General features: G+C 31.9%; 1 protein-coding gene and 1 pseudogene across 1 annotated transcript; both read left to right on the forward strand.

Moving 5' to 3' along the window:
* The first annotated feature begins 2,002 nt into the window (after positions 1–2,002).
* LOC116014777 lies at positions 2,003–2,395 on the forward strand (annotated as a pseudogene).
* A 3,411-nt stretch (positions 2,396–5,806) lies between these two features.
* Positions 5,807–6,193, forward strand: LOC116016143 (ethylene-responsive transcription factor ERF095-like). The gene has a single exon (XM_031256306.1). It carries the CDS (start codon positions 5,807–5,809, stop codon positions 6,191–6,193), a length of 387 nt encoding a protein of 128 aa, XP_031112166.1.
* Positions 6,194–16,297: the final 10,104 nt, after the last annotated feature.

Consider the following 16,297-nt stretch of genomic DNA (forward strand, 5'->3'; position numbering starts at 1 on the left):
ATATCTACTATACTAATAAGAGCCAAAGAGAGTTAGGCCTAAAATGGGTAGAAAAAATGGCGGTCAAATTATTTAATCAAATGGATGGTTCAGATGAATTATTTAATCAAATAGATGGTTAAGATAATTCAGAATAAGAAAGGTCTTAGGTTCGAACCTCATCTCAATCAAATTTATGATTATCCGTTAAGTTTTCCGTTAAATATTCTCTTCTCCGTTAATATTCTGTTAACTTTTAACTTACCCATTAATTTTATAAGAAATGTCTTAGGTTCGAACATCATCTCAATCAAATTTGACATAATTAAGTTTCTCACTCTATTTTACTCTTATTAAATTAAATAAATTAGTAGCTACAACAAAAAATGATACATATGTATTTCTTTAATTTAGAATTATATGTCTACAATACCTTTATTTGAAAAAATTATTCATTATCAAAAATTAAATTAAACAAGAGAAATAATTTCATTAGTTATATTGTCTTTATTTTCTCTCATGCAAAAATTCTTTACATTCAAATTTATCAATTGATACATTGTCCATTATCTTATTTTTACAATATCTTGTAATTAAATATCAAAGTTATAGTACAAAATAATGTTATATATTTATTTACCAAGTATTTTATTAATACTATGAAAAAAAATTAAAATAATTTGAAGCTAATTATATTAACTAGTTGGGGATTGGTTGACAAAGAGAGTACTCAAATAATAACCCAAAAAATTGAAGTGAAATCACTCTATTTTACTCTTATTGAATTAAATAAATTAGTAGTTACACCAAAAAATGATACATATATATTTCTTTAATACCATGAAAAAATAAAAAAAGAATAGTTTGAAACCACTCATATTAATTACTTGGGGGATTTGTTGACAATGAAAGTATTCAAATAACTCATTACCCAGCAAATTGAAGCGAGAAACTACCTTTTAATATCTTTGGAATACATAATATTTTAAAATTTCAAATTTTTAGTAATTTATTTAATCTTTTTTCTTAAACTAGGGATTTCTTTATCTACAACAGCTCATTCAACAATAATGGTTGAACCAAATGAACCCAAGCAAAACACCTAAAGGAAAGTCCATAGCTCCTATATCATAATCTCATTGAATGACGTTGCCATTTATGCTACCAACAATAACCGAATTGCAAATAACACACTACCAACAAAAAGGAAGAGAACAAATAGTAAAGATGAAGACAATGACAATGTTACTCAAAAGAGAATTAAGAACACTTAGAAAAATTCAAATTAAAAGTAGTATTTATTTAGACTATCGTTTTTAGACCAAATATTTAGACTATCGATTTTACAAGATTGCAAACATTTATTTTAGTAATAATTATAATGAATTTTCTATATTATCTTGGATTCATATACTTTGAGTTAGATATTTAAATATAAAAAATCGACATTCAATTACCTATGTATAAACTTCTCCTATCTAATCTTGCATTGATATATTTAAATATAAACATTGGACATTAACCCATCCGCGCAATGTGCGTATATATATATATAATTCGTTGATCATTAACAGAATAACAATAAACCGCATGCCAAAGATCTTGTAGTCTAGTGGCACTCGGTGTCCCGGTTTACACTCATACATGGATGATAAGAATGGGTTCGAGTGTGAATGGAGTCAACCATTCACTCTTTGTGCTTCAGTAAGTAAAAAAAAAAACAGTAAACAACCTGCTAATACTAGCTCAGTTATTAATTAAAAAAAAATAAATTATCCCCTTAAAAACATATGCGCTAAATTAAAGGAGACAATGATTATACTCGATAATGTTGATTATTAAAATTTAATTACGTTGTTAATTGTGGCTTGGTTCAGTGGATGTTTACTGAGGAGTGAGGGCCACACTTCTACTGCGTGTGCCCGTCATTTTCCATGCTTAATGGGACTGAGGAATTCAAAGATTTTACAGCGTATATATAAATGGTGACGAGAAAGAAGGTTAGGAGCTGAGCGTAACAAAAATGGAAGAAGATCGCGGCGGTAAAACGGAGGAGGTGAAATTCCGGGGAGTGAGGAAGCGGCCGTGGGGGAAGTACGGGGCGGAGATACGCGACTCCAACCGGAACGGCGCGCGCGTGTGGCTGGGGACGTTTGACACGGCGGAGGAGGCGGCTAGGGCTTATGACAGGGCTGCGTACGCAATGAGGGGGAAGTTTGCGGTTCTCAACTTTCCCGGCGAGTATCCGCCTTCCTCGCTGAGTGCTGCTGAGATTTCGCCGTCGACGTCTTCCCCAGCCGCCGTGGCGGAGAATGCGGACAAGCAAACGGCGAAAGAAGTGATCGAGATCGAATGTTTGGACGATAAGTTGTTAGAGGAGCTGCTCGCCGGTTGCCAGTAGAGCCGCCGGAGATAATGGTGATAAATGCATTCCTTGGATCGATTAATCATAGGTGTACTATAACTCTATAAGTAAAATTTCATTTTATGATTTTATTAGAGGAAAAGAATAGAAAGAATAAACGGTGTAATTTACATTCTTAGTTTTTGTTAATTCAGCAGATAATCTGAACTGATTTACTTCGATCTGAATGATTTTTTGTAGGCTAAGGTATTCTTGATTTTAGTCAAACAACTTAAAATTTATATATTTATGACATTGTTGTTTTTTACACGCTAAAGTCATAATGCAGACTTATTTAAAACACACATTTGAATAACACTTGCGGGATTTACTGAACATTGCTAATTTGCTATAAAGAATCAGCAAGATTGTCTTTGAATTTGAATTGATCGAGTAGTCCAGAACATCTGACGTGTTAAATGCAGTTTATAAATGGCTTTTTTTTTTGCCTGAATACTTTTCCATTTCTCCAACATCCAAATGAAGTCAAAATACATTATGTTAGCTTTTTAGTGACGATAGTGATGATTCGAGCAAACTGACGACACTATTAATAATCGGTTAATAAAGAAGTTATTGTAATCAAAGTGATGACTTCATTTACGCGGTTCGTTATCTTAATTAAGGTAATCATGTTTCTCTATTAGAAATGCATTTTAAAATATTTCAAAAAGGTTCCCCTAAATATTCAAGGAGGTTTTTGGGGTGTTTGGTAAATAGTTGTTGGCTAATTGAGTTAGTATGTTTAACTAGTTGATAACATTAGCGGATTGTAGAAAATTGTTTGGTAAATTAGATGATAACTGCTAGCTTATTACAATCAAAATGACTTTCTCAAAAAGGTTTTTTTTTTTAAACCTTTCTCAAAAAGCTTATTTGAACAGTTTTTTGAATTTTAGCATTTTGTAGCAATAAGCTGTTACAAAAAGTTAATTAATCAAACACTCATATTGATTGTTTAACAAAGTCAAATAACTAATAGTGGTCAAATAAGTCAAAATTAGCTTATAATCCAACTATGTTACCAAACATGACCATTGCCTTTTAGCAATCCATTGACCATCTCAACCATTTGTTCAAAGTTTAAATTAAACTTCATAATTTAAAACCTTTTGATCGCTAAAAATAAAAAATAAAAAATTGTGCTATGAATGAAAAGCACACTATAATTCTAGTCCGAAAATAACTGTTTGACCAACTTGATTAGAGATGTTCCAAATTTCTGATTTTCAATTCATTAGCACAAGTTTTAAAAAAGATTTTTGCCTAGTCAAAATTCAACAAATAAAGAAAGTAAACCATATATCAACCAATGATCTACCTTTATACATGTTAGGCTGGAAATATCTCAATGAAAACATCATTATGTTGTGCAGTGGAAGTGTGGAACTCTTTATCAGAGTTAAACCATATTAGCTCAAGACTTTGACTTCAATAATTCCATTGAAGTCTTCTTTCATTATAATAATTTAGCCAAAAAAAAAACAGAATATAAAATAATCTATTCCTCTCCCACTCTGTATTGACGCAGCACGCTAAGTAGAGAGGACAGGATGTGACATCATGCATCTGACATCACCCATAACCTCATTCTTGAAAACCTATGCATGCTGACGCCATGCGACATGGTCATGCCACGGTTTATCGCCTTATCGGATTAATCAGTGCCAGAAAATATGATGCCACGACGCATCGGTTTACCATGACCATGTGTAACATAGTTAGCTAATTTTGACTTATTTAGCCACTATTAGCTGTTTGATTTGGTTAAACCATCAATATAAATGTATGATCAATTAACTTTTTTGTAACAACTTATTGCTTCAAAATGTTGAAATTCAAAAAGCTGCTCAAAGTAGCTTTTTCTCGATCAAATTTTTTGACAAAGAAATTTTCTATGTAATTTGCTATCAACTACTAATTTACCAAACACTTTTCTACAATCAAGTAACTCTATCAACTAGTCAAACCCACTAACCCAATCACCTAACAGCTATCAGCTAACAATTATTTACTAAACACCCCAAATATTTTGACACAACCACTAATGTTATGTTGATTCTTACCGAAAGACAAGGTTTTCCATGGCTAGGGGTGAGCATAAATCAATCCAATAATTGAAAAATTAGAGATTGATAATTGAATCATTCTAATAGAACTTATCGGTAGTTATTGATTTTATTAATTTAAATTTTTTAATGGATATTTTTTCATATTTGTCGATTTTCGTCATCCCTACTCATCACCACACCTATCCTATGAATCTTGGACGACAAGCTAGCTTAATTAAAAAGATTGTTAACTTTTGGGGGGAAAAAAAAAAGTCACCCATATAACATTAGGAATATAGAGTAAAATAAAAGTAGGAACGATAAAGCTTAATTATCAAATTAACTTGAATAGTATGACACAATAAGTAAAATAAATCTCGACAAATAAGTTCAATAAATCATTCACGTATTAATGTAATAAATTATTGGGATCCATAAGACCATAACCCAATCACCCCACCCCCACTACTCATCTAAGGTGTTACCTCTCCAACAATCTCAATTATCTCCTGGATTTTTAATTTTTTATAAAAATGTATATACTCAAGAGTAGTGCTCGCAGTCAATTGCCCTTTCATGTTTACACAAGTAAATTGCACTTAGTATACACACGTCACCAAAAATGTCGATCTCAAAATGCACCACAACCGGCCAAATATTATTATCATTATTATATTGTAAAGTAATTTCAAAAAGTCCTAAACTACCAATAACCACGAGTCACCTATATTTGTAATCTTAAATTAAAAAAATTGTCAAATCAAAAGTTACTAATTACGGTTTAAAAAAAAAAGTTACGGAGTACTAATTACTATTACATTAAAAGTTATTACTAGTACTAAATAAGCAATATACTTTTGTAATAATTAGCACCACGTTACTTGCTCTACTGCCATTTCCAAATGTTATAACTAGTATTTAAGACGCAACTTTATTTCATTTTACTTGCATAGCAATCAATCACTGTCACATTTCACGTGACCCTCCAAACCTCCACCCCAACACAACCATATAATTAATTTATTCTTATAATATTCATAAATAATAATAAAAAAAAGATTTAGTAGATCATTAAGACATTTACTTCTCTTTAACAGTAAACCGTTCAGTTATTAATTAAATTAATTATATTCCGATAGAGAAACTATATATATATATATATATTTTAAAAAAACATGTCGTGTAGGAGACAATGATTCACATATTTTGATAATGTTGATTACTAAAATTAATTACGTTGTTAATTATGGGTTGATTCAGTGGATGTTACTGCCGATGAGGATGACAACAATTATATTCTACTATACTGCACATTTCGCTGGGTATAAATGGTGGATGGCTAGAATGAAAATTTGCAGGCCAGCGTTTAAAAATGGAGGAAGCTCGCCGGAAAAGCAGCGAGGAGGTGAAATACCGCGGCGTAAGGAAGCGGCCGTGGGGGAAGTACGGGGTGGAGATACGGGACTCTAATCGGAACGGCGTCCGCGTGTGGCTGGGAACGTATGACACGGCGGAGGAGGCGGCGAGGGCTTATGATAGGGCCGCCTACGGAATGAGGGGCAAATTCGCGGTTCTTAACTTCCCCGGAGAGTATCCGTCGACGCTGAATGGTTCGTGTTCGCCGGCGGCGACGCCGCCGTTCGGCGGGTCGTCGCTGCCGCCGGGTATGGGCTTTGTTGAAAGAGAAACGGCGGCGAAAGAAGTGATCGAGTTCGAGTGCCTCGACGATAAGCTGTTAGAGGATCTGCTCGCCGGTTGACAATTGACGGAACACAACCAGTGGCGCCGGCCGTCTCCCGGAGAAAATGGTGACGGCTGTAAATATTTACCGGCGATCGGAGTATTTTCAATTTTAATTATTTTTTCTGTTTCATCATTTCTACTCCAAGGGATAACGAGAAAATCTGTAGTCACTATATATATAAGGACTACTGATCCTATTAGGATGTAATATCTATTATAACTACTTTCTAATTTACTGAAACACAAACAGTCACTTTGTACTACTATACCACAATGTCATTGTCATATTGTTAATATGTTTTTTTTTAAAAAGAAAATCATACAATAATAGGTTGGCATGTTTATGTTATTTTACTAAACGAATGAGCAAGAAAGTCAAGAATATCCTTATTAATTGACTTTGAATTGAAATTCCCCTTTTTTTTCTTTTCCTTTTCACCAACTTTGAAATTAAATAGATACATTATTTATGATGTTAGTTTTTAGTGACGAAAGTGATGATTCAAGTAAGCTGACGGCACTCTACATACATAATCCATTAATATACAAGTAATTGTAATCCATCGTCAAATGATGACTTCATTTGCAGAATTTTCGTGCCTGCAGTGATTAGTAATTTTATTTAAAAAATAGTTTAAAAAGAAAAAATATATATATACCTCAATCGATTAAGGAAAATGATATATGAATTCTCATGGAATAAATTATCATGCGATAATTTTATTGAGAAAATAAAAATTATATTTTATTCAATTTTTTTGGATGAATTAGAACACGCCACGTAAGTAGCGAGTGAGAATGATGAAAAAAATTAAAAATATGTTTAATATTACTCATCAATTAATGATCAATCTACAAATCAAATCAGACTAATTCTTTCTACCTATATGTTCTTAGTCGGGAATTTTAAAAATAAAATAAAATTAATGAAGCGAACATATACTAGTTTATGCAATATTTTTAAAATCTGAATTAAAATTTGAAATACTAGTTTAACAAATCTTTTTTTTTTTTTGAAATACTAATTTGTTACTACGTAGAATGGATTTCTCTCATATTTTGGTGGTTTTACAATATACGTCATTGGGATTTGGCCAACACAACTAGTCAGAAGTAAAGTAAGAAAGCTTAAAAGATTTTTTTTTTTTTAAAACTTGAACTGAATATAAAAAGTTAGGGGTAGGCACTTCGGTTCGGTAACCGAAAGGTACTTAATATAGAGAAACCGAACGGTTCGGTTCGGTTCGATTTTTTATCGAACCGAATCGAAAACCGTTCAGTTTTTTAAATATATATAATAAATAAATAATAATAATTAATATTGATCCGTGATGAGGGGATGATGGATGAACAAGATATTACTTTAGAATTTGGATTGCTATGTTAATTTTGTGTTTGAATTGTTTTGTTTTTATGTAATATTTATATTTTAGACTTTGGATTATGCGAATATGTATTGTTTGGCAGTGTGTTGTTTGGAGAATTATTAAATGTTGAAAATTGAACATCCTAAACCGAACCGAATTCTGAACCGAAATAATTCCGAACCAAAACCGAACTGTTTCATATCGAATCGAAACCGAACCGAACTTTGTTGTAAAACCGAATCGTATCATTTTTTATAATACCGAAATACCGATACCGATACCGAAACCGAAAAAAAACCAAATCGAATCCCAAAGTGACCACACTTATAAAAAGTAAATCTCTCAAACTAAGGGTATTAATTACTAGTTGATCTTCTAAGAGTGAGTCCTACTTTTACATCCTTGCAATACTCACACATTCAAAAGTGAGTCATACTTCTATCTCATTCATTATATATAAATTATTGTGAACCACTCATTTTTGGGTAAATATATTGGCCCTAAGTCTTTTAGTGGAACTCTTAATCTTATTGAAGCTTTATCTATTAGCTCAAGACCTTTACTTAAATTCCATTGAAGCCTTTATGAATCATAGTAATGATTCTTTTCTGCTCCACTTCAGGGTCTTTTTCATTTTAATTTAACCAAAAATGGGATATAAATATAATGGTCTATTCCTGTCCAAGTGTCCAAGTATGTATTAAAATTCTGGTTGACGTAACAGGGTGACGTCATGTGCCTCACCTCACCAATAGCCTCATCCTTCTAAACCTATGCAAGCTGACGCGTCCAGACATCGTCATGCCATGATTCATCGGATTAATCAATATATGTTTTTTGAAAATGGAACACAAGAAGCTATTAAGAAATTGTTGAATGATAATTAAGTTAGGTTAAATTAATTATCATTTTGAGTTATTCCACACAAAAAAAATTATCATTTTGAGTTAACTTTTATAATGGAGTTAGATATAATATTGCTTATCTTATAAGTCGTGCCGTAAGTGCTTTTATAGAGAACTTGGTGTATAGTATAGTAGCTATTCAGGATGAGAGTTGTTCAAAGTGAGAAATGACTATTTAATGTTGAAAAGAGTTCGGCATGAGCCACTTCAATTCTCCTCTACTCCCGAACTAACGTTTTATTAGTGACTTTGCATTTTTAGCATTGTAATTTTTTTTAAGTGATAGATAAAAACAAGTAGCCATAACAGAGTGTGTGCACTAAATAAACTCTGCCTTATGACCTTAGTCGACAAATGACCACAAGGAGTTAAACTAGCATTGGTTGTTCATAAATGATTGGCTCAAACCAGTGGCGGATCCAGAAAACTTTCTCGGTGGGGGCGAAAGATAAACTAACGATATATTTTGAAAAAAAAAAAAACAAAACACTTAAAGATCGAGTCATAAATATTGTTAACTAAAGATGAAAAATCAAAATACTCAACATAAAAAATATTTTAAACAAAATATAAAACATATGGAGTAATTAAGTAGATAAAATAGTTTGAATAGAAAACTCATTATAAATCACTTATCTGACTATTAATATTAAAAAAAAAAAAGGAAAAAGAGAACAATGTTACAAATAAAAAATTCAATTAGAACTCTCACTATTAATATTAAAAATGATAAAAACAAAATTTCACTCATCTCACTATTAATATTAAGAAATAAAAAAAAAATCTCACAATATTATAAATAAAAAATTCAATTAGAATTACCACTATTGATATTACAAAAATTGAAAACAAAATTCAATCCTAATGCTATAGGCTTGAACAATAGACATTGAAATCTCACTATTGATAAAAATTTAAAAACAAAATTCAATTCAATGGTAATGAAAGGGTTTGAACAATTAACCATTGCATTCATATCAATGAAGCCTTACCATCTAAGCAAATTAATCTTTACTCAAATGTTGATATACTTAATATATATATATATACTATATATATGGGGCATACTGGATCCGCCAGTGGCTCAAACTAAAAAGACCAATAGACTGCTAGTATTGTAATTTATTGTGTGGGTATATATCTTTTATTTTATGTAAGTTCTTGTAATCTTGGTCAGTGTATTATCAATGTGTAATGCATTCTACTTCCTTAAACACTTAACTTGCAGTAACGTAACACTTCTGTAATTTCTATTCAACACTTGTGGAGTTAGAGCCTTAACTTGATTAGCACGCAAATCAAAATCTGTGATAATGACCGATAAAAGTAACAAATTCATTGTATTTTTTTTAGATGTCTACTTTGTTAGATACGTTAGAAATCTGACAATCGGAAATACACAGAAAAATGGAAAACAACAACAAAGCAAATACAATGATAAGAGAAATAATCCACATAGGATCAGACAATTACAGAGGAAATAATCCACAAAGGATTAGAAAAATACAAGCAGGGTGAACTGTATGGTATTGGGACGGTTGGAAGCACGAGTTGTGTTGCCACTGTCCTTAAAACCTTATTTACTGCCTCCCGGGGTGCTGGAGCGTTGCGGCCTAGGTTTCCCAGGATAAAATGTATTACGACACTCCTGCGTTTGAGCACACAAACTTGGAGCCCGTCGAACTAAAACGTGGGATGAACGCAAATGGCTTGAACGAAAGGATGAGCAGAGTTTTGAGGGAGAAAGTGTGGGATGAACGCAAATGGCTTGAACAAAAGGATGAGCAGAGTTTTGAGGGAGAAAGTGTTTCGTAGGTGTGTTCTGTGTAGCTTGTCCTACGTTTGAGCACACAAACTTGGAGCCCGACGAACCAAAACGTGGGATAAACGTAGATGGCTTGAACAAAAGGATGAGCAGAGTTCTGAGGGAAAAAGTGTTTCGTAGGTGTGTTCTGAGGGAAAAAGTGTTTCGTAGGTGTGTTTTGTGTAGCTTGTCCCACAGTAGGTAGGTGAAAAGTCGTTGGAGTCGCAGTCTAGCCCCCGCGAGATGTCAAGAAGTGCAATTGACACGAGTCAAGCCTTTTTAAGCTCAATTTAGGATTTGATTTGCACACCCCTTGCGCGAGAGCCTCTATGCCATACAAGTTAATTAGTTTTAAAAAGCTTCTTGTATTTATAGTGGTGCAAATATTCATTCCCAACCAATGTGGGACAAAGCTACACAAGCTTTTCCACACTTGAATTCCATCTCAAATGGGTCTACTTTGAGAATTAATTTCTCATTCACCCATTATCCATTTTGAGCGTATAATATATCGATATCTTCGTCTAAAAACGAAGAACTTGAATCCACTTTGACCCGACCCATATCGGATGTGGACACCACATATATTTATACCACAAAATGGCCACTTAAAATGCCATATTTAGTGCTATTTTCCAACATACTTGTATATGAATTTTAATGTTAATTTATCCATCACTACCTCAAGAATTTTGGTACACAATATGATAAAAACAACTGTTGATCCACATGTTGCGTCTTCTCCATCACTTCTTAGCTAGTGGAGCATCCTACAACTTTTGTTCAATTTCAACTGGATTCACCAGAATCAGATTTTGGAAAGGTAATCCAGCTGATTCCAGAATTTGCTGATCGCCCATGTGTTGTTTATTCCAAATTAATGAAAAGAATAATTTTTGTGTAAACCGTCTCACGTAATACATGTCATACATTTTGAGTTCATAGAAAAGTACGTACCCTACATAGTTTTTATAAAATAGACACCATAGAGATCCAACAAGAAACCATATTTACATCAACTTTGTAACTTGTAAGTGCAAAAGCCCATTAATGCCAAAAACTCGGTCCGCCCCATATCACCTGCATGGCTGCATATCAGCACCTATAAGATGTTATGCAATATAGAGTTCGAGTGTGATTCTAATAATTGGACCAACCAATACCCTTTTTTTTTTTTTATATATATTTGAGTGTAAGGGTTGCCTTTCCCTTACAAATTATGCGGGTTATGTCATTAAGGAATGCTTACAGCTAAAACTACACTTTGATTATGCGTTCTTTTGTTTTGTTACTAGATCATAGAACAAGCTGGCTCATGCATTAGTCAAGCCAGCAAATTCGCAGTATGATTTTCGTAATCGATTTTCTTGCTATCCTATTTGTATTCGTCATTTGGTTGGCGATGCATAATTTAATTTCGCCTTTATTTTCAAAAGAAAAAAGGGGGTTGCCTTTCCCTTGGCCAATTGGAGTCATCAGTTGAACTGTACTGTGCCACTACCCCTCATCCTTGTGCTTGTGCTACCGCTATCCGGGCCAACCACGTGTCCCCCGATCAAATTCCTCAATCATTAGACCATGGATTGTGGAACTTGGTCCATCTTGTAAGGTGAATAACTAACATAAAATTCATTTTGTCAAAGACTTTGTAGTCTAGTAGCACCCGATTGCACCCTACATGGGAGGGGTAGGTTCAAGCCTCAGTGGATGCGATATTGGTTCTTTGTGCTTCATTTGGTTGAAAAAGTAGCTATGAATAGATACTACATTGTAACAGAGTCAATATTACTCAAAAAAAAAAACATAAAATTCAATTTTCTGTATACTGAATATTCATTTAGTACATTGAATATTTACTGAAGATTTATTATTTAATAAACTTTCAGTACATTAATAAATATTTATCAATCATATACGTTACAACATGGACCATAATTCATACTCCATAGTATAATTTGTCCAAGTTCCTCTGCTTCCATTCCTTCATGAATGGGCTGAGTGAACTAGGCTAGGCGATAGCTTCTATTTTTGGGCAAACCACTATGCCAGTGTTTCGGGGTATGGGCCGTAACCCATAACCCCAATAAGTATGATACTATTATCATTGAAAACGATTTGTGTGTATGTCTTTATGTTATTAATTGAAATGAAATCAATAATTTCATTTCTAGAAATACACAATCAACCATTTATGAGGACTAAAGAGAACATGTGATCCACGAAAGTACATGGACTTGGCTACGATGTTTAGGGATGATAATTTCAATTTGTTCTGTGGATATTCACACCAATGGGGTTTTTTTTTTTTTTTTTTTTTTAATGTTTTAGTATAACTAATGAATTTTATTATTTTATTATAAGTAATTTAAATATTATTTTTTTTAAAAAAAATAAGATAATAAATTGTGGGTACCCAAAGTAGACACCCACAACCGATGGGATGTGGGTGAGTTTTGAAAAAGTTCACCCGATACAAATTGGGGAAGTGAGAATGGATGAGTAGAGAATTGAATATATAAAATGAGTGGAGTGATGCATGTAGCCCTCCCCTGACTCACCCATTACCATCCCTAACGATACTACGTAGGAAGATGGAAGTTGTATGTTGTTCTAAGGTAAAAGGTGGAAAAAGAAAAATTGTGCAGAAGTGGCTGATGGGTTTGCATATTTCCACCCAGTTTCCCATAAGTGGTTTGAGAGTAGAGAGCACTAGTTAGGTATCCAGCCACCCAACAAAGACTGTCTCTAATATAATGTGCGTTAATTACAAAGAAACCACATAACCCCACTATACATATATTCATTCATACATTGAATCTCTTCATGAATAAGTCTCATGGATTATGGCCAATGATATGCAAGAGCTAGCTTTTAGCTGCATTGAATGTTAGGGTTGAAGAATGGAGTTGATGAGCAACTGATTTGAAATTCTTTTTCAGTGGTAGAGTGAGATTTTAAACCTCACAGGTTTGGGTTAGAAGTAAAGAGAGGTAAAATTTAAATAACAGAAAGGACACAAGATTTTTATGTGAAAACGCAATAGGCCAAATGAGTTGTGATGCCTTAGCCCAACCTCTTGGCCGGGTGAGTATATTTTTTTTTGGTGACTACAATCTAATACATATTCGTAGTATCAACATCCTTGATTGAGAGGAGATTCGAACCTGTAACGTTCCGTTTGGAAAGGTAACGGTGATGTCATCAAACCATAAGTTACTCGACACTAGGTGAGGATATTTGATTCAACTACTTCCAACGAGTTGGACTTCGAGTAATATAATGTAACCCCAACAATAAATAGAGTTGAGATCAAGGACCTTGTTTCCTAGGGTTTCATTCTTGTAAGAGTTTTGAGTAATGTATGACAAACAGAAGAGGTTGTGGAGCGTCGGCCGAGTTGGTCGAGTTCAGCCCATGCTCGATTCGAGACGTAGCGATGTGGCTTATTATAGAGGGATGCGGTTAAATGGTTAATGTCCACCTATTTATTACGGTTAAGTAGAATATGACAATCACATAACCAAATAACTTGTAGTTTAGAATATATTTTTTTTGAAAGGAGAAATATTTTTTTAAAATAACAAAAAGAAAAGATCATTTGAAAAGCACTTTAAATAAGAGCCCTTGAGATTGGAAATGGAATGAGTAACAATCTACTACTTATCTATAAATTGCACATGGAGCACATAAATATCATGGTGGATTTTTGATAAGTAATTTATTCATCTGTAGAATGAGACCACCTTCTTCAGAGCCACTAACACACAAATCTCATAATTTCACCCCTACAAATAAAAAATAACTAAAAAGAACCTAAAAAATCCCTTTCCACTGATCTCATCGACTAACTTTATGCTGTATTCTAGTCAAAATGGTCCATTCAAGCCACCAAAGTTGCCTAAGTGTCAACTCAGGAATCTCTTATGAAAATCTAAACCAAGTTAGTATGTTAATTTACTTAGTAATTACAATGTCTTAAGTGTGACTTCTAGTACGAATTGTCTATTAATTTTCTTAATTTAATTAATTTAAATCAGTTAATTATTAACAATGTAGAATAGTTATTCCTTTATTGTCTTTTATAGACTAATTAAGGTAAGGTATTACGGCTTATAAAAATGTATATTCGGGTAGCACTTCGGATTTTTTCGAAAAACATGAGAATGTCTTGATAGGTACATTATGGTTTTAAATTTGGTTAAATTAATGATCCCTCAAACGTCATTTAAGGATTAAATATTTAATTAAGGATAATGGGGATGGTCGTTTGTGGCTGTGCGATGATCTATCTGACCATGCTGCAATGGCGCCGGCTTTAGTAAATTATAATTTAGAACTTTTTCTCCGTCAACCCTAGCTAGCTTGTATATGATTACAATGAATAAACTTCAAGTGATGGTATTATGATGTTAATGACTACATTATATGCCATTATTGTATTATTGTAGTATGAGAATATTCGAGTACATGTCGGAATATCCTAAACTACCTTATTGGGTCTTGAAAGAATGGTCTAGAATTTTTACCAAATTAATAAGATTGTAAATTGTAATGTTTTTAAAAGAATTGTTCTCAAATGGTTCTGAATAAAATTTAATTAGATTAGTTTTATTTAACAAAATGTAAACAATTACGGAGTACTAATATATATAAAATGTAGTTGATAGAATATATGACATTGATCAAGTATAGACATTCAGTATTTCAGTAACAAATAATATATTTTTAATATATTAAAAATGTACATTATATTCATGAAAAGTGTATTATTTTGTATAATGTATATTCAGTAATATGTCTAAAGAGAGAACAAACAACAAACCAGTACACTTTGTTGATCCCTAACCAATAGCATTCATATATCTCAAGTGATATTAAGTCTACTAGTATTTTCGCCCGTGCGTTGCACGGAATGAATTTGTTATAATATTTTAAGAATATTTGGATCGATATACAATTATATAAATTATAACATCGAATATTATATAGTGCAATTGATGAAATTAGTTGGATTGATTATGTTTTCTGATGTTTTCTTTGCTTGAATCAAAGCATATTTGATTCACGGATACATTTTTGTATTATTTATTTAGATAATAAAATTAAAGATAAAATTATTTTTTAAAAAAAATATAATATTGAATATGTACATTTATTTGATTATAAGATTAGTGCAAAAGTATCACTTAATTAATTGAATAATATATGACTTGTTTGTTTACAATTATCTTAAAAAGATCTATATTTAATATAACTTAAAGTAATTATATTATTACAAAAATAAATATGGAAAAATGAGAAATAATTTAACTTTAATTATTACGGAGTATAAAAATAAATTCAACGACCAATATTTAGCTTAATTACCATAATAATTATTAGGCAATTATTATTAGTCAATTAAACTAAATTAATTACTTTTCGCTAATAGGAATATCAATTCGTACATACAAAAATTATTATTATTATTATNAAATATGTTCGACCTTCTGCAGTGTTTATGTCACACGTGTACTAATTAATTTGATCAACGACATCTAAAGTTGTTGAGGAGATTACTACCATAATAATTAATTACCATAAACATTTTTCAGTGGTATAACACTATTACATTAATGCACGTATATGTATTAATCTATAAAATACAAATATACTATCAAAATAATTACCATAATTATTAATAAGGAATTACCATAATTACTAATAACTAATTACCCATAATTACTATTTATTACATTGTATATATACACATATAATATTTATTACTCCATAATATGTATAGGCAAATTCTATAGTATAATTTTGGTAAATTATAATTTATATTGATAGATTTATAATTAAAATAATTACATTTAGAAATTAAAAAATTAGCATTTAAATTTTGTATGATTTTGATATCTATTTTTTTATCAAATATGATTTTGGTAATTAGACAATAATTAGACAAATTAGGGTAATTAAGTCAATAATTAGATATATATCTATTTTTAATCAAATTTTATAGCAACCTACCTACCTTTGGATTTGTATTCTTTATATATATA

The sequence above is a fragment of the Ipomoea triloba genome, chromosome 4 (genome assembly GCF_003576645.1).
Source record: "Ipomoea triloba cultivar NCNSP0323 chromosome 4, ASM357664v1".
NCBI lineage: Eukaryota > Viridiplantae > Streptophyta > Magnoliopsida > Solanales > Convolvulaceae > Ipomoea > Ipomoea triloba.

Coding starts and splice junctions, on each gene's coding strand:
- LOC116016143 (XM_031256306.1), top strand. CDS start 5,807: ATGGAGGAAGCTCGCCGGAAAAGCAGCGAGGAGGTGAAATACCGCGGC.